This window comes from Physella acuta, unplaced genomic scaffold, assembly GCF_028476545.2.
Source record: "Physella acuta isolate Inbredline_101_S28 unplaced genomic scaffold, ASM2847654v3 ptg000502l, whole genome shotgun sequence".
In the NCBI taxonomy this organism is placed as follows: domain Eukaryota; kingdom Metazoa; phylum Mollusca; class Gastropoda; family Physidae; genus Physella; species Physella acuta.
The window spans coordinates 851,298-876,291 of NW_026732021.1; the positions used below are offsets into that span (position 1 = coordinate 851,298).

The window sequence follows — 24,994 nt, forward strand, 5'->3', positions numbered from 1 at the left end:
TTACTTTCCATAATGTGATTCTAAACCAACCAGATTTTAATTTAAAAAAAAATTACATTTATTAAAAAGAGTACACCATTTTGGACGGAAAACAGTTATAAATGTAGACTTCATACAACAAATTTGATTACAAGTGAAATGGTGAATCTAACAATTCAATATAGGCTATGTGTTTTACAATGCTAGAAGACCATTTAAACAAAAATATATAAAAACTTGGTTAATTCTAAATCGATTTTTACAAAAATATGGAATGTCAAATAAAAGACATGCAAGCTTTATTTCATACAAATATAACAGTTTCCAAATTAAATTAGTATAACAAATGAAATAACAGGATACAGTCAAGAAATATATGAATAAATAGTATGACAAGATAATAGTTATGTACATCTAATAATTAGCTTAATAATTCAGATTAAGCCCCATTCAAAAGTTACAAAACTACAGACTCTATATCATGGGTACTACATAAAAATCTATAGCATGAGCTATGTTGATTATTCAAAACTGCATAGTTCATTACTCAAAGATGTCTAAGATCATTTTCCAACCCGTAAATTTTTGCTTTAAGATGCTTGAGTTCTCCAACCAACTGCTTAGAGCGTCCAGCAGTACGTCTAACATTTGTTAAAACTTGCATGTCTATATCGTCTGGTCGCTTCAAGTTCATGTCCTCTGTATATCCTAAAGTAACCTGAAAAATGTTCATCAGTTTGGTGTTAGTAAACATATTGTACTTCCTATTCCTCTGAAAAGGGTCTGCTACTAGTTAGTAAATAACTAAGATTGTAATTACTTTAAAAAAAAAACAACAGGTTAACTTGTTAATTGATTTTGCTTACTGCAATAAAACATAATGTCCAACAATCATTGTGAGCACAAGTTTTCTGTTTTTAGCTGGTGGTTTTTTGTAGCCTTACCCCATCTCCTACCCATAAAAGATTTAAAAAAATAATGGGACACAAACCTTATATAATTGTTTTTCCACATCCTTCAGTCGAGTTCTTAAATTTTTTATATCTGTCTTAAAGCCTTCGACCTCAAGATTTCGCCTTTTCTCTAAATCTTGATAACGAGTATTCATTAACTGGAGCCGGCTTGTCATCTTTTCACTGCGATCCTGTTGATGATTGACAATCTTAAATTTAATATCTAAAAATATATATTTTTTAACACTTCCTAGAAAAAATCTCTCTGTCAAACAATGGGATGCCCTCTAGCCAATGAATGGTTTATTATCTGATACACTTTATCTATACTATTGACATTTATCTTTTGTTAAAACATCTTTTCCCCATCAATTACTTAAGGTTAGAACCAGAACTTAATTAGTACTTTAAATATGGGTTTATAAACTACAACTATATAAGCCACAGAGAGTTAATAGGTGATAGAGTAAAAAACAAATAGCTTTCTAATAAGATTTGTCAGGTGGAAAGGAAAGAAGTGTACCTGAAAAACCTCTCTGGTGACATCACCTTCTTCTCTAAGTCGAGACAACTCATCTTCCAGCTGTATGACTTGTTCTCTGTAGTTGTCTGCCAGTTTCTGACTTTGACTGAGTTGAAATTCAAGGGACTGAAAGTATAATTAATGATTATAGTCATCAAGAATCAGCCTAGAATTTTCTGTAAATTACTCTAGTAGTCTTTATGTTAAATAAACCACTGTTAAAGTTTGAACAACTGAAAATTAGAAGTGAGTATATTTAAAAAATGGATTGACTGTGTATTGCCTAATAAACTGAGAACAATAAGAAGTAAAAAGGGTTTTAAAAAAATATTTCTCATTATGATGATCTAAAGTATAAACATTTATTGTGTGAATTTATGTTGTTCTCCCATTTTAAAAAGTGGATCTTAAGTTGTTTATACCTTTACTTCTTCTGGATCGATTTTATTCTCATTAAAAGATGCATTTATGACTGTTTCTTTCATTTTTGCAGATGCTTGTTGTTTTGCGACATCCAACTCTCTTAACAGTCTGTCTTTCTCTGCCATCCATGCTCTTTCCATAGCACGTCCTTCAAAACGTAGCTCTAAAAAGTCTTTTGTGCTTTCATACAGTAGGTCTTGTGTCTTGTGTAACCTTGGACAATTGAAAATTATTTTAATTTCAAGTTTAAAATGAGGATCAAAAACAAAACTGAAATATAAAAAACAAATAAAACAAAGCTAACTTCTCTGTCAGTGTTTTTATTTTCTCTTCATCTCTTTGTCTTCTGGTTTCATACTCCTCATCTTTAACTCTTCTGTCTTCCATTAGAGCCTCCAGCTGCTCCTTGGCTAGCTTTGTTTGCTCCCCAAGTTGAGCCTGAAGTGATTCCACCTTGAGAAAAAGTAGACTGGGAATAAGTTGGGGAGTAAATATTCATACACAAAAAAATGTATTTGAATTTCATCACCAATACTACTAGGAAAAAGATCTGACAATTTTTTTTTTAAAAGTTAAACTTAACAGGCCTAATGAAATAATTAACAACATATGTCTGTACTCCTGAGAGGCTGAATAATACAAACAACTTATGATAGTTTTAAAACTATAGATGTAACCACATTTTTCTACCTGTAATGTGAGTAATTCATTTTCTTGTGTCAATTTTTCTTCTGGCAGCTGAATTAGAGAAGATCTATTGGGGCCAGTTGTTACTTGCTTTTTCCTTCCTGCTTTTACATTTTTGGTAAAATTTCCATTAGATTACTTGTTTTTGCTTTTTACAATTTTAGTTAAAATAAAATAAAAGAATAATAATTTGTGTGTTTAGATAAAGGTTTGTGGTATAAAGACCGTCACTCCAGTATAAAAGTAAAATAGCTGAAACAACAATTTTATTAATAGCCCTTGACAAACCAGTGAGTTGATCATCTCTTTAAGCAAACAGTAAACCATAGAGTTTAAAAGTTCACTGTAAAAATACATTATGTTATTTGTTTATTTCTTGCTTGAAGGATAAACAGTGTTATGTTTTGTATAGTGTTATGTTTTTGTAGATTGCATGCAGTAATCATAGAAACATAGCACAAAAAAAGTTCTTACTGATTTATAATTAACAAAATTTGATGAGGTATTGAAAAAAGGTGATAAGGATGCTTCTCATTTTGTGTTTTTTTTAGGTTTTGCCTTTAAAGTGAAAGGGTACAGTGCAAGTCAAATGAAGCTGTTTATTGAGCATGAATAATTACCTTTTGATCCAAGATTTTGGATAGGCACAGCACTATTGTTAATATCCTGAGCCCTCTGCTTATGTCTCTGCTCAACAATTGCTTTAGCTGGTGGTTCCTTGATAAAGTAAGTCACTTCTCCACCCTCTGTTCCACCAAGTGAAAGCAAAGTGTGAATTTTTTTCTTATCTTCCAGCTCTCGTATCTAGATAGAAGGAAATAAATTCTGTTAGAAGACTTCTTTACTTACTTTTGTATTAATGACTCGTCTTTCGATGACAGTAATCTACAATCCTATCAGTGACCCACCAGTAGTCTACAATCCTATCAGAGACCCACCTGTAGTCTACAAGCCTATCAGTGACCCCACCTGTAGTCTACAAGCCTATCAGTGACCCACCTGTAATCTACAATCCTATCAGTGACCCCCCACCTGTAGTCTACAAGCCTATCAGTGACCCCCACCTGTAGTCTACAAGCCTTTCAGTGACCCCCCACCTGTAGTCTGCAGGCCTATCAGTGACCCCCCACCTGTAGTCTACAAGCTTATCAGTGACCCCCCACCTGTAGTCTACAAGCCTATCAGTGATTCCCCACCTGTAGTCTACAAGACAATCAGTGATTCCCCACCTGTAGTCTACAAGCCTATCAGTGACCCCCCACCTGTAGTCTGCAAGCCTATCAGTGACCCCCCACCTGTAGTCTACAAGCTTATCAGTGACCCCCCCCCCCCCCACCTGTAGTCTGCAAGCCTATCAGTGACCCCCCACCAGTATTCTACAAGCCTATCATTGATTTAACTTTAGCCCTAAAAACCTGTCAGTGCTTGGCTTTGGCTCAGCAATCTGTAAGGGATTCACGTTACTCGATGGACTTGTCAGGGGTTGGCCAGTAGCCAAGTGACCTGTCAGGGACTCACCTTTAGTCGATCATTTTCAGCATACAGTCTCAGAACATGCTCCCTTTCTTGAAACAAATAAATCTGCATGTCACTTAGTGCCTTTTGCAACTCCACAATTTCTTCTTCTCTTTGACGGAGCTCCCATTGCATAGTATGCTAGTTGTGAGAGAAAAACTTTGAAAAATGCCATCATATGAACTTGTTGAGTAAAAATTATAAATTGAAAAACACCAAGAAAATTAACACAATTTAATTTCTAACTATAAACAAGTTTAGGAAATCTATACCTGTTCTTCATAAGCTACTCTATATTCTTCAAGTTTTTTCACTAGCTGTTCATGTTCATCATCATATTCTGCAATTTTCTTGCGGTAATATTCTAGTAATTCTCTTGAAGGTCGAAGATGTCCTAAAACATACATTTTTTCAAAAGTTAAATCTTATGAGTATATAAAAATATAGAACTGGCAATTCTAAACAATTATTTTCTTCAATAGTAAAATTTCAAGTAACATATCAGTTAAACTCTATGAAAAAAAACCCACTTTGATTTGTGAAAAACAAGATAGACTAATGATGTCAGAAAAAATAATGTAATAGTTGAAGTAGCATAATTAGAAAAACAATTAAGAAGTAAACTAACAATGATGGAATGATACATCCTAAGAAGAGAAAGGAATCCATGAAGTAATATATCTACCCAAGGCATACTGAGACTAAGTGGTTATACCTAATCTTTCATTTATTCCTGGTAATTCAGGGCTATCTCTGACATTTTTACTTTGCTGTTTCCCTGTTTTTTTGGATGCAAAGCTGTTATTCTCTGATGCATGGTTCCAAGTGAATAAGCTTTCATTTAGAGTGCTTAAATCAAGTCTGTCCTTTTTAGAGTTTCCTGAGGACTTTTGATTTGTTCTGCAAACAAAATACTGAAAGTAGCAAATTAGAATGTAAATACTGCACTCATTTTCAGCAGCCATAACCAAGCAGAGATGCACACACAGGTGACAGACAATATAGCAAACAATTTTAAAGAGTAATATTATGCTAAATACTGTTCAGAGATCTGGACTTGCCCTATTGAACTACATATTATAATAGACATTAGCCTATATTGAAAAAAGATTAAAAATGATGTTAACTGAATCTTTGAGCTGTGTAAAAAAAAAAGGTGGTTCAGCTAAATAATGTATAGGCATATTAAATATATAAAATATATATAACACTGCTAGCCCTAAATTCTAGAGTTTGAATCCCAGGCTTGAGTTCATGGGTACCTGACTCACAGAAGGGAAACTAAAGAGGTTGGGCATAATGATGACCCCTGTGTGCTGAGGTCATTGAAACAGATGTGCCCTACTTCATCTGCCCAAAGTGTCTTGGACACAAATGGGAAAGGATAATGATTAAAATATATGTATGATAGAACATTGCCCATGCTCAGTAAGCAAGAACCTTGTTGTGATGACGCAAGAGTACGTCAGACATGTTGAGCAGATATAGTTTAGCAGAAACAGACTATAGGCCTAGTTGGTTGGTTAGAGAGGCCAATGGGCGCACAGGACTGACAGGTCACGTGGGACGGTCAGCTGACCACTGAGGCATGGGTCAGTAGAGCGATAGGCCAGGAGTTGTTAGGTAGCGGTCAGAGACGGCCGAGAATGTAGATAGTTAGGAGATCATGATTAGCTAGCGAAGGCAGAAGGTGTTAGGTTGTAGAATGGAGCAGACGTAGAATGTAGAGAACAGTTAGTGTTAGGATTGGTCATGGGAGTGCGTAGTAGTAGGTAGCATGTGGTATGAACAGTCAGTAGTAGAAGTAAATAGTACAGTGTAGATCAGTTAGGTAGAAACTTCAACATATATATCATTTTAATAAAGAACAATTATAGTTGAACTTGAACTGTGTGTTATTGGATTCATTCGTTCCGGCCTTTCGTAAAAATCCCCACCCTCACACTTGTACATTCTCTAGTTAGGGATAATTGATTATTGAATTGTAGGCACCATGGCTACACCATAAAGCTAAAATTTGCGTGCCCACCTAGACCTACATTTTTTTTTACTTTGTTGTTTCTTTTAATCCTTATCTAGAATCTGTATAGCAGCAGTAGACCTACATAAAAAAGGTAATTCTTTTTCTTAAAATGTCGTAAAACAACATACTGTAGTCTGTGTGTAAACTGTACACTGTGTGTGTACTGTAGTAGTGTAGGTGGTTTGAATGTTAAAGTTTAAAGTGAAAGTATACATTTCATAAGTTTATTTATATTCAATAGCCCATGGGCCTTAGCCAAACAAATAGACTAGATCTACATGTTTCTTGGATAAAATAAAAAATAATTTAAATTTAACATGTTCCCAGCTAAAAATAAAAATTGATTTGTTGAAATTTGTTGGAAGTTTTGTGCTCTAAACATCATGAATAATATAGATCTAGTATTAAACTAGAAAGATCTATATGTCATATGTTAGTGTAAACGCGGTGTTAGGAACGATCAGTCACTGTATATGACCAAATTTGTTCATGCTCCAGCCTGCTTTAGTGGGTGTATTCACTATCTAGTGTTGTACTGGTTAACAAGTTAAACGGGTTTATTACAAAACTAGAATTTTACTCGAATTTAATAGAATTTATTATCCTACAAAAAGACGTGTCTCATTTATTTCGTAGTTTCTAACTCAAAATTATATAACAATTCAAAAATATACTTTTAAAGCGTACGTGATTTTATTTCATGTAACCTATAATATAAGATCTAGATCTAAATACAAATATAATTTTTGAAAATTGGTTGCTAACCTAGCGCTTGGATGAGGGTCCATTTTCTATTTCCGGGATTGCTCCGCACAACACGTTTTAGAATCTACTTGCATTTTCATTTTCATTTGTTGTTAACAAGAAAAAAACATCAATGTATTTCAAAAATTAATTCTTAGTTTAAAAATTAAATTTCAATGAATTTTATTGATACATCATTAAGTTAAACTTTTAGTTTTTTGGGGTCAAATTTATGTTCACCTTTCGTCCGTAAACATACAATTAAGTATTAATACGACTTTTAACATCAATTAACAAACAGGTCTAATCCGTTAAATGAATAGTTTAAAAGCACATACTTTGTTATTTTATATATTAGGCAATATATAAATGATATTTTATTGTAATTTATTGGAGAAATACTTTTTTTGAAAAATCCTGTTAGATCTTGTTTTTTGTGCGGACGAAGACTGTTTAGTATGTTGTTAGGCACTACTAGCAATGCCGATTTCAGGATGTTGTCAATGGATTTAGTGTGATGTTTTTCTTTCTATTCTGGAATTATCACAGAGTGTTTAAGCGTGTGTAGTTATATTTCATGAAAATATGGATTCACAGTCACAAGATCCGTACGTTAATTTTAAGCCTCCTCCTGAGGCACCGGTTTTTACTCCAACTGAAGAGGAGTTTGCAGATCCGTTAGGTTACATAGCAAAAATAAGGTCGATTGGTTTGCAAGCTGGTATTGTCAAAATAAAACCACCACCAGTAAGTTTAAGTATAATAATGTTAGAGTATTTTAGTTTTCATTTACTGTTGTAATGTAATGTTAAGTTCGTTTACTTTTCGGTGATTTATCTTTAACGAAAATGTATTCTACGTGCAATTTTACTGCCTTGAGATGGCGACTAACGACGTCAGCCACCATTTCTCCACCATTCCCTAGCAGGCTAGATTGCTCGGGCTTGCCTTGGTTCGTGCAGCTGTAGGTAGAGTCTAGTAAAGAAAAAGCGAGTGGGTTGGGTGCTGTATAGCAAATGCAGTATCCAAGGGTACCACAAGTTCTGAAATTATAAGATGAAAATTTTATTCTAAGAATAAGCAAAGAAAATTGAAAAAAAAAAGGAACCCAAAATAATTATAACTGTAAGACAGTAAGAGGTTAGAATAAGTTGTAATTATAAATTAATAAGTCAGTTGATTTAATTGAATAATTACTAATAAAATAGCCTAATGCCAGTTGTTAGAGTTAGAGGACTTAAAATAATATATTTTCAGATCCTTTGATCACTATAGTCTATAGTTAGTAGTTAGTATAGACTATAGTATAGTAAATTTTAAAAAAGTCTGTAGGTCTATACTATAGAATTTGAACAACTTTTTCATTTATAACTTTATGGCTAATGATTCATGATTGATAATTGTCTTTTTAGGCCTAATTGTAATTGATAGACAAAAAGACATAATTTTACAGTCCCCTTTGAGAATATACCATACATATTACTAATTTGACCTAGGGCCTATTAAATTAACATTGCATTGTCATTAGCCTGTCGTATAGGGCCTATAACCTACATTTTAAAGCCAAATGAGCAATGTGAATGCTGACTAATGCAGTGTTTAAATAAAGCGTACAGATAGACCTAAGAATTTAATTAAATTTTCAAACTCAATTTGGAAAATAAAGTTGCAAATAAATGGCAGGTTAACAAAGTAATTTCTTTAAAAAAAAATTAGAAAACATTAGGCTTGTCTTCTGTAATTTGGTAATTTTTAAAAAGTGGTTTCACTGTGGCCTATAAAAACAAAAATTAGATGCAATTCCAAATTGACTACATTTTGGCCTTTAAAAAATTGAAGTTTTAATTCAGTTGTGTCATTAATAGGCAAATTTATTGGTTGCGTAAATTGAATTCTGTTTTTAGGGTAATCAAACATTGCTAAGTATCTAAATTAGAATAGTTATAACATTTAAATGCTTTCAGCTTAATTATCTTAATTAAGAGAATTGAAAAAGTTAGAAATAGGCCTACATCTTTAAAGAAAAACTATTTTCCTTTTAAGGACTGGCAGCCACCTTTTGCTGTAAATGTGGAAACTTTCAGATTCACACCAAGGATACAAAAGTTAAATGAATTAGAGGTTAGCTATTTCCTTTTCAAAATGTCTTCTGTTATAGATCTACTTACCTTTAGAATAAACTTCAGTAGCTGAATAAAGTAAATATGATTCCTCAGCTGTATTATACTTGAATTCAGTCAGATGTAACATGTTAAATTTCAGGCTCATTCTAGGATTAAACTTAATTTCTTTGATTGCTTATACAAGTTTTGGGATCTTCAGGTAAGACATTCATCTATTTTGTTTCTCTATAACTTTTGCCTTTGGACTCAGCTTTATCATTGTAAATAGTTTAGTGGGCTTTTAAAGAACAAAATTTACAGTTATAAAGCATCACAATTGTTTTTCTGTATCAATCATAACTCTCTCTCTCTATATATATATATTTATGTGGGTGTGTTTTTCTAAATGATCCCTTAATCTTGGATTATATGTTTATTATGCTGTAGGGATGCACATTGAAAATTCCTACAGTGGAGAGGAAGATTTTGGACCTGTACAAACTTTTCAAGGTATGGGTCTTCTTGCAGTTTTAGATAGTTTAAATAAATTATTTGAATTGTGGATTCTTTTCTGGAAATTCGTGGATAAGACTAAGACTGATAAATTGTGTTTTTGAATTGAGTGAAGGTTGTGGAAATATTCAGTTGTGGTGAAAAAAAAAGGTTAAATATTTGAAGTATAAGTAATTTGTGGTTTAGTCTGTGTTTTCCATTGGCCAGAGGGTAAGTGCACACATTTTCTCCCTCTTTTACCTGTTCATTAACAGGCTTTGCTGTAGGTTTATACATTTTTATAGAATAGGGCCATATTAATACTTTTTTTAATAATTTAATTTCTATATTTGAAATTAGGATCATACGATTTGATCATTTCACCCCTACTGTGCCCTTTCGCGTCCTAGATTCTATATTGCCTCTAAAAGCTAGGCGTAGTAAAATGACGTCAGGATGCCCCCCCCCCTCCCCCCATAGAAAATAGCCATAGCCATACTTTTGAAAGTACATTGGTTTTTATCATTTTAATTTTAGGAAATATAAAATGTTCGTCTCGAAACATTTTTCTCTCCTCTCCCCCCCCCCCCTCCCGTGTACCTAGCAATTGTCACGAAGTCAGAACTTTCCACCCACCATAGGCGCGTGACGTCATTTATGGGCGATCTTTTTTTTCCCCTAGGAAGGTTACATTTTTAATGTCAAAATAGTTTTTTTTAATAGCTTTAGTCTAATTCTTTTTATTTAAAATTTGTGTTAGCTTTTTTTTCTCAAAAGAAAATAGATTCCGATCAAATACATTAGTTAGGAATAATTTTAAGTTGCATACGTAAAATAACCTTCTCATCACTGCTCTTGAAAGCGATGTTCATGAATTTTGGTTTCCTTTGTTTGACTATCTAAATTAATCTGGATCTAGAGTCTAGATGTACTAGTATATTTTATTTGGATCTAAGTAGTTAAAAAAAACATTTTGTTTTTCCTCTAATGGGTCATTTCGATGAGCTAGTGTTTTCAAAATGGCCGCAAATGTCACCATTACTTGGTTGAGAGCATTTGGTAATGCTCACGATTTTATGTCAAGAGTTCTCACTTTATATGCAATAAGGAACTAATACTACGCGACAGTGTGCATCAAATGTCGTTTTAACTCGCTTTAGATAATGGCGCTTATTGATTTGTTGATCATGGCAAGTTAAAAGTAGAACAACATTCGTTTGCCAGACTCTATATGGGAACAAAGAAACCTTCGCCTCACTTGCGCACTGGCTCTATGCTTTACCTTATTACGTCCCCTTTCCATATGACGTCAATTAAAAAATTCAATGCCTAGGCCCTTCGCTAAAAAAAATAATTAATTGTCCTTGGGGAGGGGTGGTAAATAAGAAATCAAACGTAAAGGAGAGAATGAGAGAATTATAGTGGACAGCATGCCCGCTTAGTTTTTATTTTGTCATCTCTGAGCCCTATCGAAAAAATCGCACATGCCCCGCCCCCTCCCCTCCATCCCCACGTATCACGTCTGTTGCGTTATTTTGACATAGATTGGGTAAACGGGCTCTGTTATTCATAGGCCTACTAAGTTTTAGTTTGGACAATACATTGGATTGTTACAATATGATTTCACATAGCTGCGTATCCCCCTCTCCCTTCTATTCATATTTCTTTTGCTAAGAACTTAACTATTCTATGCTTTTAAACTGTTTAAAGCTACATGTATTGTTTCTGCAAATTCTGCCTATTCCATATGTAGGCCTACTTATTTTTATTTATCTGAAAAGAAATGCTTTGACATTGTTATGAACACACTTTTTTAATGAGCTTATATCCAAACCATGCCAATTCTATTAGTATTATAGAAAATAAGCTTTTTTATTCCAGACTGTGGAAGAAGAAGGTGGTATGGAACTTTTGAACAGAGAAAGGGGCTGGTCACGTGTTGCTATTAAAATGGGCTACCCTTATGGCAGAGGAGTAGGAGGCACACTTAAGCACCACTATGAGCGCATACTTTTTCCCTTTTATCTATTCAAAAAAGGAGAAACTGTCAAATTCATTCCAGAGGTATAAAATTCAAGCTTTTGAACTGAGCTTTAAGAAAAAAATGATATTCTAAAGTATCCAAGTAATTTGATACTTACTTTTCTAGTCTTTAAGTTTGGAATATTGATTACATCTTTAATGAGCATTGCTAATTTTATTTCAGATTTGAGTTAGTTGTATAAACCAACATTACCCCCAATTTTTTTTTACTTGTAGCAAAAACCTGCAATCCCTGATGAAATAGATAAATCTGACAAGGATTACAAACCTCACTGGAAGATGAGTGCAGACAAGGATAAGAACAGAAAATCAAAACGGGCTGTTAAAGAGGTTTGTGAGTCAGATGTGACTTTTTGTTTCTGTTCCCAGAGTTGAGTTTTGTTTTACAGTTGGACAAACCAGGCTTTGCTAGACTGCAAAATTGTATCTAGAAACATCAGCACAGAATCACGGGTTTGGCTAATTGACTGCACTGGTTACAATTCCTAGGTACAAATAGTATCTATTTATTACATGGCAGTTCACTGAAATATGTAAAGCAAAACCTGGTTGGTTATAGTTCCTAACAAACGTTAGCAGCTGACCTTTTACCCCTTCACTTCATCTAATAAAGAAAGCACAAATATTAAGGCAAACTATTCATGATTCATATTGAGACAAAAGGTATAAATTTTCTAATATTTCCTCAATTGGGCTGTTTCAGAGCCCTTCTCCTTCAATTGAGGAATACGAGTGCTTGATAAGAAAGGTCAGCAATTTTATAATTATCTTAACAGTTAATTTTCAGACTTTTTGATTACTTTTTAAAAAGATGTTTGTTTGCAATTAACATAAAAAAGTTCAAATTAACACAAAATAATCACAATGATCCAATTCTTGCTTTCATGTATACCGTCATTACCAGTTATTTGTTTTATCCTTGGTGTAAGTATTTTGTGTCAAACACTTAAGCCATGTTGATTATTCTGTCAACCTCATGGTTTATTTCTTCCCTAATTCAAAGATTATGTTGCCCTCAACCACATTTTTGTTTGATCCATTTTTTTCCCCAGAATCAAAAGGAAGCACATAATGTTCATGTATTTTTTTAAAATACTGATATCCTTTGATTATAAATATTGTTACATGTTATCTTTTGTAACATTTTTCAGGATCCTGACATTGACTATAGCAAAAATAGTGAACTGAAGAAATTGCAATTCTATGGAGCAGGTCCTAAAGCTGCTGTCCCAGGCTCTAAAGGTTTGTGAACTTTGTATTTGCTATGTTTGTGACAGGGTCTAAAGGTTTGTGAACTTTGTATTTGCTATGTTTGTGACAGGCTCTAAAGGTTTGTGAACTTTGTATTTGCTATGTTTGTGACAGGGTCTAAAGGTTTGTGAACTTTGTATTTGCTATGTTTGTGACAGGCTCTAAAGGTTTGTGAACTTTGTATTTGCTATGTTTGTGACAGGGTCTAAAGGTTTGTGAACTTTGTATTTGCTATGTTTGTGACAGGCTCTAAAGGTTTGTGAACTTTGTATTTGCTATGTTTGTGACAGGGTCTAAAGGTTTGTGAACTTTGTATTTGCTATGTTTGTGACAGGGTCTAAAGGTTTGTGAACTTTGTATTTGCTATGTTTGTGACAGGCTCTAAAGGTTTGTGAACTTTGTATTTGCTATGTTTGTGACAGGCTCTAAAGGTTTGTGAACTTTGTATTTGCTATGTTTGTGACAGGGTCTAAAGGTTTGTGAACTTTGTATTTGCTATGTTTGTGACAGGGTCTAAAGGTTTGTGAACTTTGTATTTGCTATGTTTGTGACAGGCTCTAAAGGTTTGTGAACTTTGTATTTGCTATGTTTGTTGCAGGCTCTAAAGGTTTGTGAACTTTGTATTTGCTATGTTTGTGACAGGGTCTAAAGGTTTGTGAACTTTGTATTTGCTATGTTTGTGACAGGGTCTAAAGGTTTGTGAACTTTGTATTTGCTATGTTTGTGACAGGCTCTAAAGGTTTGTGAACTTTGTATTTGCTATGTTTGTGACAGAAGTATAATTATTTTAATAGTTTAATAACAAATACATGTATAAAATTCTTTCAGTTAATCATCTTACATTATTTATAAGCAAATCATCATCCATAGCAAAAGCTAGATTATTTTAACATACTGAAGGAGTTTTGTTAAAACCATCATATAGCGAATTCTATAAACATGTTTACTGAGTTTTGATTAAACAGGTGCCAGAGAAATAATATTTTACATGCATTCTTGAATTATTGTATAATCATTATTATGAAAAACAGTTGAATCTAAAATTAAATTAATTTTATATTAACAGATGATCCTGATTTTAAACCTGATGAAAAGGGAGATAACCGTAAAAGCAGAATGAAGATGTCCATACCTGGTGCTTACTCTGGAGTAAGTTTTTTTTCTTCCATATAAGCACTCCAATTTTTAAAATGCTATGTAATTTATATTTTTATGTGCTAATTATTTTCTTCCAGTTTTTTTGTTTGGGCTTAGTTAATGTAAGTTGTTTGATTAACCTACTTTTAAATAGTGCCATCTGTTTAAATGATGCGCTAGAATGAATGATTTGATGAACATCATCCCCATTTAGGCAGACAAGTATTATTGTCATATGTGTGGTCGGGGGGATGGGGAGGAGCAAATGTTATTGTGTGATGGATGTGATGATGCTTTCCACACCTACTGCCTTGTTCCCCCATTGGCTGAGGTACCCAAGGGTGATTGGAGGTGTCCCTCTTGTGTTAAACAGGTGAGTTCTATGTTGGGTTTATTTATTGTTCCTTACATTTTTTGTAGCTAACCCAACTAAAGCAGTCAAAAGTTATTGTTTACATGGAGATATAATTTTTTGCCATTTTTGTGACCAGATAACTAAAATAAATACTTTCTAACAATACAGGCCTGTAGTAAACCCCTTGAGCCCTATGGGTTTGATCAGAGTAAAAGGGATTACACATTACAGTCTTTTGGTGAAATGGCAGATCATTTTAAAGCATCTTACTTTAAAATGCCAGTTCATGTAAGTTGTTCTGTACTCTGTATTTAAACATGTTTACTTCCATTTTTTTGTATTTCCAAATGACTTTTAACTTTGCTAAAAGCTAATAAGAATTTTGAAATAAATTCTTAACTTATAATGCTGTGTTGGGCTCAAATTGAGAAGACATCTGAGAGTCCACCTGACTCATACTAGGGAAAGTAAAAGCATAGTGATGAAAACTATCCCTTATGCCAGAGTCACAGGCACAGGTAAACTACTTCACCAGCCCCATGGACTGTCCTGTTTAAAAGGGTAGCTTTACTTACTGCTGTGTGAGTTATTTAGTAATTAAGACATTCAAGATGTTGACTATATAAAATATCTTGTTTATCAATGCTCAAGATGACAAGGATTAGACCTCCTCCCATTTTTCCCTCCCCCCTCCCCCAAATCAAATTTGTGTTAAAATATTTACATGTTCTGTACTTTTAGAAGGTGACAACAAGCCAAGTGGAGAGGGAGTTTTGGAGACTGGTTAACAGCTTGGAGGAAAATGTAATGGTGCAATATGGTGCAGATATTCATGCTATGGAAATGGGAAGTGGTTTTCCTACAAAAAATACTGAAGATTTGCTACCAGAAGATGAGGTATTTTTTACAAGCTTTTATTGAACTTAATTCTTTGTATCTGCTTAATGTTTGCTTTTGCTTCATCATGAGTGGAGTCCTCCTGTAATAAAAGTTTATAAAACAAACTTTTATATATACACTAAAAAGAAGAAAATAAGATAACTATACATAAAAATAAAATAGTGGGTATATATGTTTTGTTTTCCATAATATTTTTTATATTAAGCAGAAAGTTCCATGTGTTTATTTTGTAATAATAAGAGAATATTTTTACCATTATGCCTTGATGGATTTACAACAAAATGGCGTAGGCCTATAAATCTCAATATTAAAAAAAGGCAAAGTAATATTTTTATTAAATATATATTTCTGTCAGGATGTAGGTTATAAGAATATAATTGTATAGGAGATGTTTATATTTAGAGAAAAACTACACATCTCCAAACCTTTCCTTTCACTACACCTTGCAGTAACCCATGCTTTTTTAATATCAATATCTAGTTGTCCTTTTAATTACTTCTCTTCAGTGCATATGTAAAATCTTGTAATGGTTAAAATTTATTATTTTCTCCCCTCAAGTTGAGGATAGTACTTATTGTAGTTCTAAATTTAAGTATGTATTAAAACACTTTTAACCCTGAAAGCGCGCCAAGCCACGATCGTGTCTTTTCTGTTACATAACTTACAATGCATAAGGCCACCTGGCGCGCACTTTAAGGGTTAAAGCATGGGTACCCAGCATTTGATTAGATGTCTCTGTTTCAGGAATATGTGACATCAGGCTGGAACCTGAACAACCTCCCAGTGTTGGAACAGTCAGTGTTGTGTCATATCAATGCTGATATATCTGGCATGAAAGTGCCATGGTGTTATGTGGGCATGTGTTTTTCCAGCTTTTGTTGGCACATTGAAGATCATTGGAGCTATTCTATCAACTATTTGCATTGGTTAGTGCCTTTTTGAGTAAATTGTAATTATTCTACTCGTGATTGCTATTTTAAAGATGTACTGAGTCTAATAAACTCAATGAGTATTTTGAAGGTAGGATATATTTGTTGATCTACTAGGGGGGAGCCCAAGTCTTGGTATGGAGTTCCTGGTGCTGATGCTACAAAATTTGAAGATGCCATGAGAGAAACTGCTCCTGAACTGTTTGAACAAGCACCAGATCTGCTGCACCAGTTGACTACCATCATGAACCCAAATATTCTAATGGATAAAGGAGTTAGAGTAAGTCATTTTGCCATTCTAGCATGTCTCATCTTGTTGCTTTGACTTCTTTGAGGTTTTATACATTGATTCCTTATAAATTTGGCAGATTTTTCGTACGGATCAGTGTGCAGGAGAATTTGTTGTAACTTTCCCTCGAGCTTATCATGCTGGCTTTAATCAAGGCTACAATTTTGCTGAAGCTGTCAATTTCTGTCCTGCAGATTGGGTATGTTTCATTGTACCGTTATTATCCTGGAATTGTCGACATCAAAAATATTTTTTACTACCCTTGATTTGAACTAAACTGTTGTTTTTTTTACAGCTTCCTATAGGTAGAGCATGCATAGAACACTATCGTTTGCTGCACAGACAGTGTGTGTTCTCTCATGAGGAACTTATATGTAAAATGGCAGCAGATCCAGATAGCCTTGATTTAACCCTGGCAGCTGCTACTCATGCTGATATGCTTTCCATGGTAGAAGAGGAAAGAGATCTCAGAAAAGCTTTACTAGAAAGGGTTAGAATCACTTTCTGTCCTTTTAAAAATTTGCTTATTGAGATTTTTGTAACTTAATAAAGTACTAGCAAAGAAATACGTCTTACTAAAACTGTATAAGAATGTCACATTATGATTTCTTTCTTCTTTACTTGTTGCACTGGCAGAATTATTCAGTCTACAAAAGATTTTAACACATACATTTTTTATTTAAAAGGGTACACTAAATGCTGAAAGGGAAGCATTTGAACTACTCCCAGATGATGAGCGCCAGTGTGATGTGTGCAAGACAACTTGCTTTCTTTCTTCAGTTACTTGTCCTTGTCAGCCAAGTATGTTTTACCTCATTTATGTTGCATTGAAATATTTTATTAGTCTGTTGTGCTGTACTTGTTTGTAAGACCTGGTACAAAAGAGGTGCTGACTCAGTCTGTTTCCTTTCTTTCAGGTCGTCTGGTGTGCTTGTATCATGTAGAGGAGTTGTGCGACTGTTCTCCCACCCGGCATGTCTTGCGCTACCGCTACACCTTGGATGAGCTGCCCAGTATGTTACATCGCCTGAAGGTCAGGGCCGAGTCGTATGATAACTGGATTCTGGTTGTGAAAACTGCTTTAGATGCCACGGGTGACAACAAATTAGGTGAGATTTTACACTTATAAGCGAGTCAAATTGGGGTAAAGATATATTAAACTCACATTTTAGTCAGCCAGGTAGTTGAATAACATGAGAAGAGAATTGTAATGCAAGCAATGTTTCCATCAACAGAATTGAATGAACTAAAAAATCTAATAACTGAAGCTGAAGAGAAAAAGTTTCCTGAATCAGACCTGCTGCAGACGCTGATCAATGCTGTCACTGAGGCAGAGAAATGTTCTAATGTGGCTAATCAACTGGTCAGCAAGAAAGTTAGAACAAGGTTTGTATTCACTGCTGACTTGATTTTACTTTGATTTGGTCACCTAATATCTCACACATTGCCATGTTTTCTCTGTGCTAATTAACACAAATTTATTTTAGAAATCGACAGTCCATTGAAGGTAAATATGTGGCTAAATTAACCCTTGATGAATTGAACTGCTTTTTTGAACAAGTAAATGGACTTCCATGTATCATTAAAGAAACCAAACTAATTAAAGTAAGTTGATTCATGCTATCTCTAGCTTGTTTATTAAAGAAATATTTACATAAAAAGAGTTTATTATTTTATGCAAAAATGCAATCATCTATTTCAGGAGTTGTTAGATAAAGTTGTAGAATTCCGTGAAGAAGCCCAAGATGCCTTAGATGCAGAGACACCAGACTCTGAACAAGTGGAGACTCTTATAGAAATAGGCATTAGCCTAGATGTTGATCTGCCAGAAATACCAAAGCTAAAACAGGTCTGAAGTAAAAACTGTCATTGTTATACATTTAGATCTACTACTTTTAATGGATTTATTTCTTACACTTGTTTTTATATATATACATAAAGAACAGGGGATCTCCTGAGAACTGTTTAGTTACTTATTTTGCAAATGTGGATAATTATTTTTACGTAAGTGGATAATTTTTTAAAAAGTTGTCCTAATAAATATTTTTAAAGTAATCCTGAGAAACCATCTTTAAAATGTTAACCAGGTACTGCAACAAGCACGCTGGCTTGATAATGTTCGTCTGTCTATGAAAGATGCCAGCTCAGTGACTTTAGACATGATGAGGAAGCTGATAGAATCTGGTGTAAGTCTTGCACCACACCCTGCTGTAGAAAAAGCCATGGCAGAACTCCAGGAACTGTTGACTGTCAGTGAGAGATGGGAAGAGAAGGCCAGAATATGTTTACAAGCAAGGTCTGTTACCATTGGTCATTACGTCAGTTATTGCACTAATTCTCTTGTGCTGACTCTTTATTAACATTTTATTTTTTGCCTTTAGACCTCGCCATTTGTTGACAACACTTGAAGCAATCATTGCTGAAGCAAGAAACATTCCCGCACATCTCCCAAACATTGCATCACTTAGAGAAGCTGTGAAAAAGGCCAAGGAGTGGATCCAGAAGGTTGGCTTTGATTGTGTGCATATTTAACTCTTTCTTTTATAGTAATAACTGGTTCTTTATGCTTTATAGAAAAGTGGGAACAATTTGATGTTGAGTAGAAATTAGTTAGTTGCTTCCCCTGAAAAAGCAAAAACAAGTTTGTACAAAAATAACCTCCACTATTTCTGGCAGTAATTGATTTATCTTTGTTTTAGCTACAAACTTTCCATTTTTTATAATGTAAACACTAGGTTGAAGCTATACAAAGTGTGGAGCAGTATGCCTATCTGGAGGTGTTAGAAGGACTTGTGGCTAAAGGGCGACCTATTCCTGTTAGACTGGATCAGTTGCCACAATTAGAATCACAGGTAGCAGCAGCCAAGTCATGGAAGGAGAGGACTGCCCGCACTTTCCTCAAGAAAAACTCTTCCTTTACATTATTAGAGGTTTGTTGACACTCAACTCATATTTTTACTACAGCTACTTGGGTATCCTGTTCATCTTCTTCGTTCATTGTTTGTGAAATATATTTTTGCTGTTTATATAAATTTCAATTCTTTTCACTAGATTTTATCGCCAAGGAATGATATAGGCATCTATAATGGTGGGCGTTGCAAGAAAAAGCGTTTAAAAGATGCTGATAAAAAAGAAAGTGATGGTGCTCTGGACTATGCTAGTGATGACAGTAGAAACTCTGGCGTGGTGATTACAATTTTGTTTATTTTAGTTAAGATACAACATAGATCTTATGTTTGCATGTCATTCTTTCCTCTCAGGTACCCTTTATTTTATAGTAACATTTTTTTTTCTCTTGGCTTATCCCAGTCCATTCTTACTCAGGTAGCAGCATTTAAGATGGGGGAGGTTAAAGAAGTGGAGATGATGAGAGACCTACGCACACGCAACATGGAGAAGCGCCATGACACTGATGCTAAATTTTGTGTGTGCAGGAAACCTGCATCTGGTTTTATGTTACAGTGTGAACTTTGCAAAGATTGGTTTCATGGTCAGTTGTTTAGGTTTTGTCAGTACTTAACAGCCAACTTTATTTTCATTACTGAGTACTTTGACTAGTTGACCACTGTTCTAGCCCTGCAACTTTTACCCTAGCTGAACATTTGTTTGATTCTCACACTTGAATTTGTTTCAGGAACATGTGTCTCATTTCCTAAGTCAGCCAGCATTAAAAATAAAACATCGCAAGCAGCAATTATGCAGGTGAGTCTACTTATAAAACTTGGGACAGTCTTTGGGTACTGTTGTATCAGTCTGGTTCATCTTTTCTATGTTTCTCTCTAGGCAACAAAGGAAATGAAGTTTTTGTGCCCTTTGTGCCTAAGATCTCGTCGCCCACGTCTTGAAACAATCTTATCACTGCTGGTGTCATTGCAAAAACTGCCAGTAAGAATGTCAGAAGGAGAAGCATTGCAGTGTCTTACAGAGAGAGCCATGGCATGGCAGGTAAGACTTTTATAATTGCTTGTCTTCTTAGTACTCCCAGTTGCTAGATTCACATCAGTAGTAAAGTTAAGCACTAAATTCACATCAATAGTGAAGTTAATTGCACCTTTTCTTTTCTCTCCCTGCAGGATCGAGCAAGACAAGTCCTAACAACCACAGATATGGCATCCGCAATGGCTCAGCTCAGTGTGATGAGTCAACGAATGGTTGAACAGGCAGCTCGGGAAAAAACTGAAAAGATTATAAATGCTGAGCTTCAGAAGGCTGCCAATAATCCTGAATTACAGCCTCACCTTGCCTCTGTCACACAGAGTGCTTTTGGCAATAGAGACAGTTCCAGTATGTCTTTGCTACATCATGGAGACATAGACTTTGATAGGTGGGCAGCTAAACATCATCATTCCTACCCTGAAGATGATGGTCACAGAGAGGCCAGTATAGGAGTCAACCTGGATGCTCCTCTCTCCCCAACCCCAGGGGACATGTCACCATTGTCCCAGACTTTAGTCCCTGCTCCTAACCCCATGTCTCAAGATATTGGCGCTGAGATTGACATTTCATCTGTGGCTTCTCTTGGGATGTCATCAGAACACGCTTACTCATCTGTCTCTAAAGGAATGTCCAGTAAGTTGGTTCAAATGGTTAGTTGACCCTACTTGTTTTAGTTCAGACATTTATCTAAAACTTTCATTACAATTTTTTACTCTAAAAGATGGCTCGCCTCGTAAAAATCTTCGCAAGTCACCTCTAGTACCTCGCACTTGTGAGATCCCTTTACTGGATGTAGCAGAAACTAAGAGAGCTCAGCTTGAAGAGCTGATGATGGAAGGAGATTTGCTTGAGGTGTCTTTAGATGAAACACAGCATATCTGGCGCATTTTGCAGGCCTGTTACACTCGCACAGAGCCTAACAGATATTCAGATGTAGAGGTTTGTTTTGTTTGTTTTCTATTTTTAATTAATAGAAATAGTTAATACTACTTTTTAAATTGTATATTAAGTGTGTTGTATGAGGTTGTTAGAATATAAAATATGTTTGCTTATTTCTAATTAGGCTTCTGGACAGACTGGTTTTGAAAAAAACAGAGAGAAAAAAGAGCTTAAGAAGAAAGATAAAGATGGTTTGATGAAAATAAAAGAAAAAATGAAGAGAAAAAAGAACATGGGGGAGAACAGACTTAGTGATTTAATGATTAAGAGGATCAAAGTGGAAAATGGGGTTGAGACAATACTCAAGAAAAAGAAATTCCAAAAAAAGAAAGATTTATTGAATGAGAACAAGGATGGCATAAAAGGTGTGTTAAAAATTCAAAGCTTATTTATTTTTTAAAATGTGTTTTCCACCAAATTTCTATACATTTAAGTACTAATATATTTAGTATATTAACAGTATTTGTTAAACGTATTTGTTAAGCACTACATATACATAAAATAAAAAAATATCTAAAAAATATGAAGCCTTTTGTTATACAATAATTTTTAGGAAAACTGAAGGATTCTGGAGACTCAGGCACAACAAATCCAGATGGAAAGCCTAAAATGAAGAAAAAGAAAAAACTTCTTACAAAAGGTAGTGCAGTACAAAGCGCCCCAGCAGAGCCAGGAAGTAACTCAGCACCTGTTGAAACTGTTGAAGGTTCAGGGGCTACAGCTGTTGGAACTGCAGAAAATACAAAACCCAAAGAGCGGCGCCCAAAAGTAAAGAGAGAGCGAAAGGTCAAAGAAGAGCTTGTTATGATGGATGACAGTGATGATAATGATAACGATGAAGATTGTTCAGCCTTTAAGTGCTTGAGACCTACAGGTATTTTTTGTTTTTAATTTATTGTTATTAGTAATTCTAAATTTAATTTTTTTAACCTTAGGTCACATTATTTACATTTTTCAAATAAAATTTTTACTTGAACTATGTCACATTATTTACATTTTGAAATGACCTTTTTATTTGAACTAGGTGAAGCAGTAAACTGGGTACAGTGTGACCGTTGTGAGCTGTGGTTTCATCTCTTATGTGTTGGGCTCAAGAAAGAAGAGGTACGGGATGAAGAAGACTATGTATGCTTTAGTTGTCGTGAGGGGAGCAGTGTGGCCCTGGTGGGATCTCCAGCAAAAACAGGCTCCAGTGATGCCACCATTGAAGCAGACAAAATCAAGAAAGAACCAAAAGAAAATCTGTTTGACTCCAGTCCACCATGTTCTCCCAGTGTGCGTGCAGCTGCTGACAAAGCAATATCAGATGTTGTGGAAGCTGTGGCTGCCAGCTCCAAAGAGAGGCGTTTGGAAGCTGAAAAAAGAGTGGAGGCAGTTGAGTCGATGATGCAGTTAGAGAAGGGGATCCCTAGCTCAGTGCAGGAAACACCCGCAGTGTCTGAGGGTAAAAGTGAAGGGGTTGACCAGGCATCAGAGTCTAAAGCTGAAGATGAGGATGTTGTGGTCATTGCTACTAGTCAGCAGGAGGAAATTGAGATTGATGATGATGAAGATGAGAAAGTGGATAAAAATGAAGAAGTTGAAGATATTGAGGAGGAAGAGGAAGAAGAAGAAATAGATGAGGATGGTGAGGAGGGAGAAGAAGAAGAAATTGATGAAGAATGTGATGCTGAAGAAGATGAAGAAGAGGAGGAAGAAGATGAGGAAATGGGGGAAGTGGAAGAGAAAGCTGTGCATGTTGAAGAGTGTGATGATGTCACAGAGACGGCCGAGGAATCCGAGCAAGAAGATATTGAGGTGGAGAAGTCAGAAGAAAATCAGCTTGTAACACAGACTGAAAGCAATGTCCTCTTGGACAATTCCTGACAATGCCAAAGCTTCAGTCTTGTGGTATGATGTGAGTGGCTGGCTGTGTAAGTGAATTATTTGTAGCTGTTTTTTCTAGACCATGATGAAAAAACTTCTAATGAATTATCTTTCTTTTGTCACAATTATTTGCAATAAAAAAATTGTTCAGTACATTGGTTTATAATAACAATAATGTATATAACTGAAAAGTAAATTTTGTTCTAATGTATATATTGATTCTGAAATTATTTTCTTAAGTTATGTTATTGTTTGCCAGATGTATACCTTAAAAATTAATGTTTGCACAAAACCAGATATATCTATTTGGATCTTTTTTAAAAAAAGGTATCTCCCACCTTTGATTAAATCTGAAACAAAGTGTTTCTGTAGATGAGCTAGAAAGGTGAATGGTTCTCTGCTTAGGCTTCCTCCTTGTGGTGAAAGATCTCTGGAGGTCATTAAATACTATTGGTAGAAACTACATTGATAACAGCTGTAGCTGTCTACCCTAGTAAACTGTGATACAGTTTAAACATATTTATTTTTATGTTAGCAAAATACCAATATGTTATCCATTAATATCTGAATATCAGGAAATCATATAATAGCATTGATTAGTGTTAACCATAAGTAAAATTGACTAATGTTTCATAGAGTTACATTTAATTTATTTATATAACTACTTATTTGTTAGTTTTGTTATTTGTAAGCTATTGGCGTGTGAATCATGTTTACACCAAACGTGAACAGTTATCAATTTGTGTTTATCGGTACATACTTTTCAACCAGTTTTTTTATACAACCAACATCACCTTGTGTCAACATGATTATTGTTAATATAATACACTTCATTTTCTTCTTGCATCATATATTTAAAATACTTGTAAATAAATTAATTTTATTAGTATATAAGAAATATCTCTAGTAAAAATGATTTGAAGTGATGCGTTTAGTTATGAAAATATAATTTGGTTTGGACACAAGGGTGATTGTATTCCCTCCTGTATGTAAGTTTGTGTTATTTGTTGTAATTTTTTTTCTAAAATAATGTATTGTCAGCTTTATAAATAGCCATTAATGTGACATTTATCTTAGTCGATTAATGTACAATCCCAGATTTGAGTGTTCATTGATTTCTGATCTTCCTATCCAAGCCAACGCAGCAGCTAATGAGAGATTTTTTTTAGCATCACATGCTTGTGCCCATCATTTCATCCAACAGATCTAACCATTCAAAAATGTTTAACAATATTTTGTTGTTGATCTTCAGATTATTGAAAAAATATTGATAATAAAATACTTATTAGTTTAGAAAAGTGTTTTGATATTTTTTTTTAGTTAAACAATTATGAAATAACAGGATGGAAATGTGCAGTTGATGTCATCCATTATTGACCATGAATTTTTATAAGGTTTGGTCCACTGAACTTGTAAACTTTTTGTGCAGTGTTATAAAAATAAAGTATACATTTTTTGTTTTAGGTTTAATCAATTCATTGCTGTTTTGTTGCTTGGGGTCATTAGGAAATTAAAAATAACTAGTTGCTCTTTTCAAATTTTATTCCATTAAATTTTTAATTCACACACATTTTTTTTAAATACACAAAAAATAAGTTAGCTAATGCAGACTAAATCTACAGCTAGAACCTCCTTTTTGTTGGCTGTAAAGAAATCATGCATTAAAGAGCAGCTATAAACAGTTATCTGTGAACAAAAATCATGGTGAAGGGTGTTACATTATGTAATTAAGAATCTGTACACATCAATGACTTGGTCAGGTTGGGTGAATTTTTGAATACATAAATATATTAAAATAGTATAGACTATTTTATAAAAGCAGTGCTTTCTTTACTTTATAAAAGTATGCAAGTGTAGTTGTAATAAAACTGCTATGAGTTACTACAGAAGAAATCTAGCTGTGAAGTT

The 24,994-nt window shown here is 34.3% G+C and overlaps 2 protein-coding genes across 8 annotated transcripts; one reads left to right on the forward strand and one right to left on the reverse strand.

The window, feature by feature from the left end:
* Nucleotides 1-35: 35 nt before the first annotated feature.
* Nucleotides 36-7,001, reverse strand: LOC131944682 (coiled-coil domain-containing protein 77). Of its 4 annotated transcripts, none has more exons than XM_059305467.1 (11): nt 6,869-7,001; nt 4,796-4,980; nt 4,353-4,474; nt 4,084-4,221; nt 3,186-3,369; nt 2,569-2,669; nt 2,183-2,331; nt 1,878-2,091; nt 1,456-1,581; nt 971-1,123; nt 36-697 (listed from the first exon to the last, which is right to left on the reverse strand). In XM_059305467.1, the coding sequence occupies exons 1-11, from the start codon at nt 6,889-6,891 to the stop codon at nt 527-529; spliced, it is 1,566 nt and encodes a 521-aa protein (XP_059161450.1). In that variant the 5' UTR covers nt 6,892-7,001; the 3' UTR covers nt 36-526. The 4 variants fall into 4 exon arrangements, with proteins under 4 accessions (XP_059161450.1, XP_059161451.1, XP_059161448.1 ...); XM_059305468.1 differs by lacking the exon at nt 6,869-7,001 and adding an exon at nt 6,572-6,650; XM_059305465.1 differs by lacking the exon at nt 6,869-7,001 and adding an exon at nt 6,421-6,547.
* Nucleotides 7,002-7,301: 300 nt separating this feature from the next.
* LOC131944643 (lysine-specific demethylase 5A) lies at nt 7,302-24,864 on the forward strand. Of its 4 annotated transcripts, none has more exons than XM_059305380.1 (33): nt 7,302-7,594; nt 8,891-8,968; nt 9,110-9,169; nt 9,397-9,459; nt 11,323-11,505; nt 11,701-11,814; nt 12,188-12,232; nt 12,636-12,726; nt 13,802-13,884; nt 14,087-14,245; nt 14,396-14,515; nt 14,969-15,124; nt 15,872-16,053; nt 16,174-16,336; nt 16,425-16,544; nt 16,641-16,835; nt 17,032-17,146; nt 17,263-17,454; nt 17,581-17,731; nt 17,833-17,950; nt 18,048-18,194; nt 18,433-18,641; nt 18,727-18,850; nt 19,081-19,275; nt 19,397-19,531; nt 19,655-19,835; nt 19,980-20,047; nt 20,129-20,290; nt 20,419-20,914; nt 21,003-21,220; nt 21,345-21,585; nt 21,774-22,094; nt 22,245-24,864. In XM_059305380.1, exons 1-33 carry the CDS (start codon nt 7,433-7,435, stop codon nt 23,084-23,086), a joined length of 5,889 nt encoding a protein of 1,962 aa, XP_059161363.1. In that variant the 5' UTR covers nt 7,302-7,432; the 3' UTR covers nt 23,087-24,864. The 4 variants fall into 4 exon arrangements, with proteins under 4 accessions (XP_059161363.1, XP_059161364.1, XP_059161366.1 ...); XM_059305381.1 differs by having other exon boundaries at nt 19,670-19,835; XM_059305383.1 differs by lacking the exon at nt 14,087-14,245.
* The last annotated feature ends 130 nt before the right edge of the window (nt 24,865-24,994 follow it).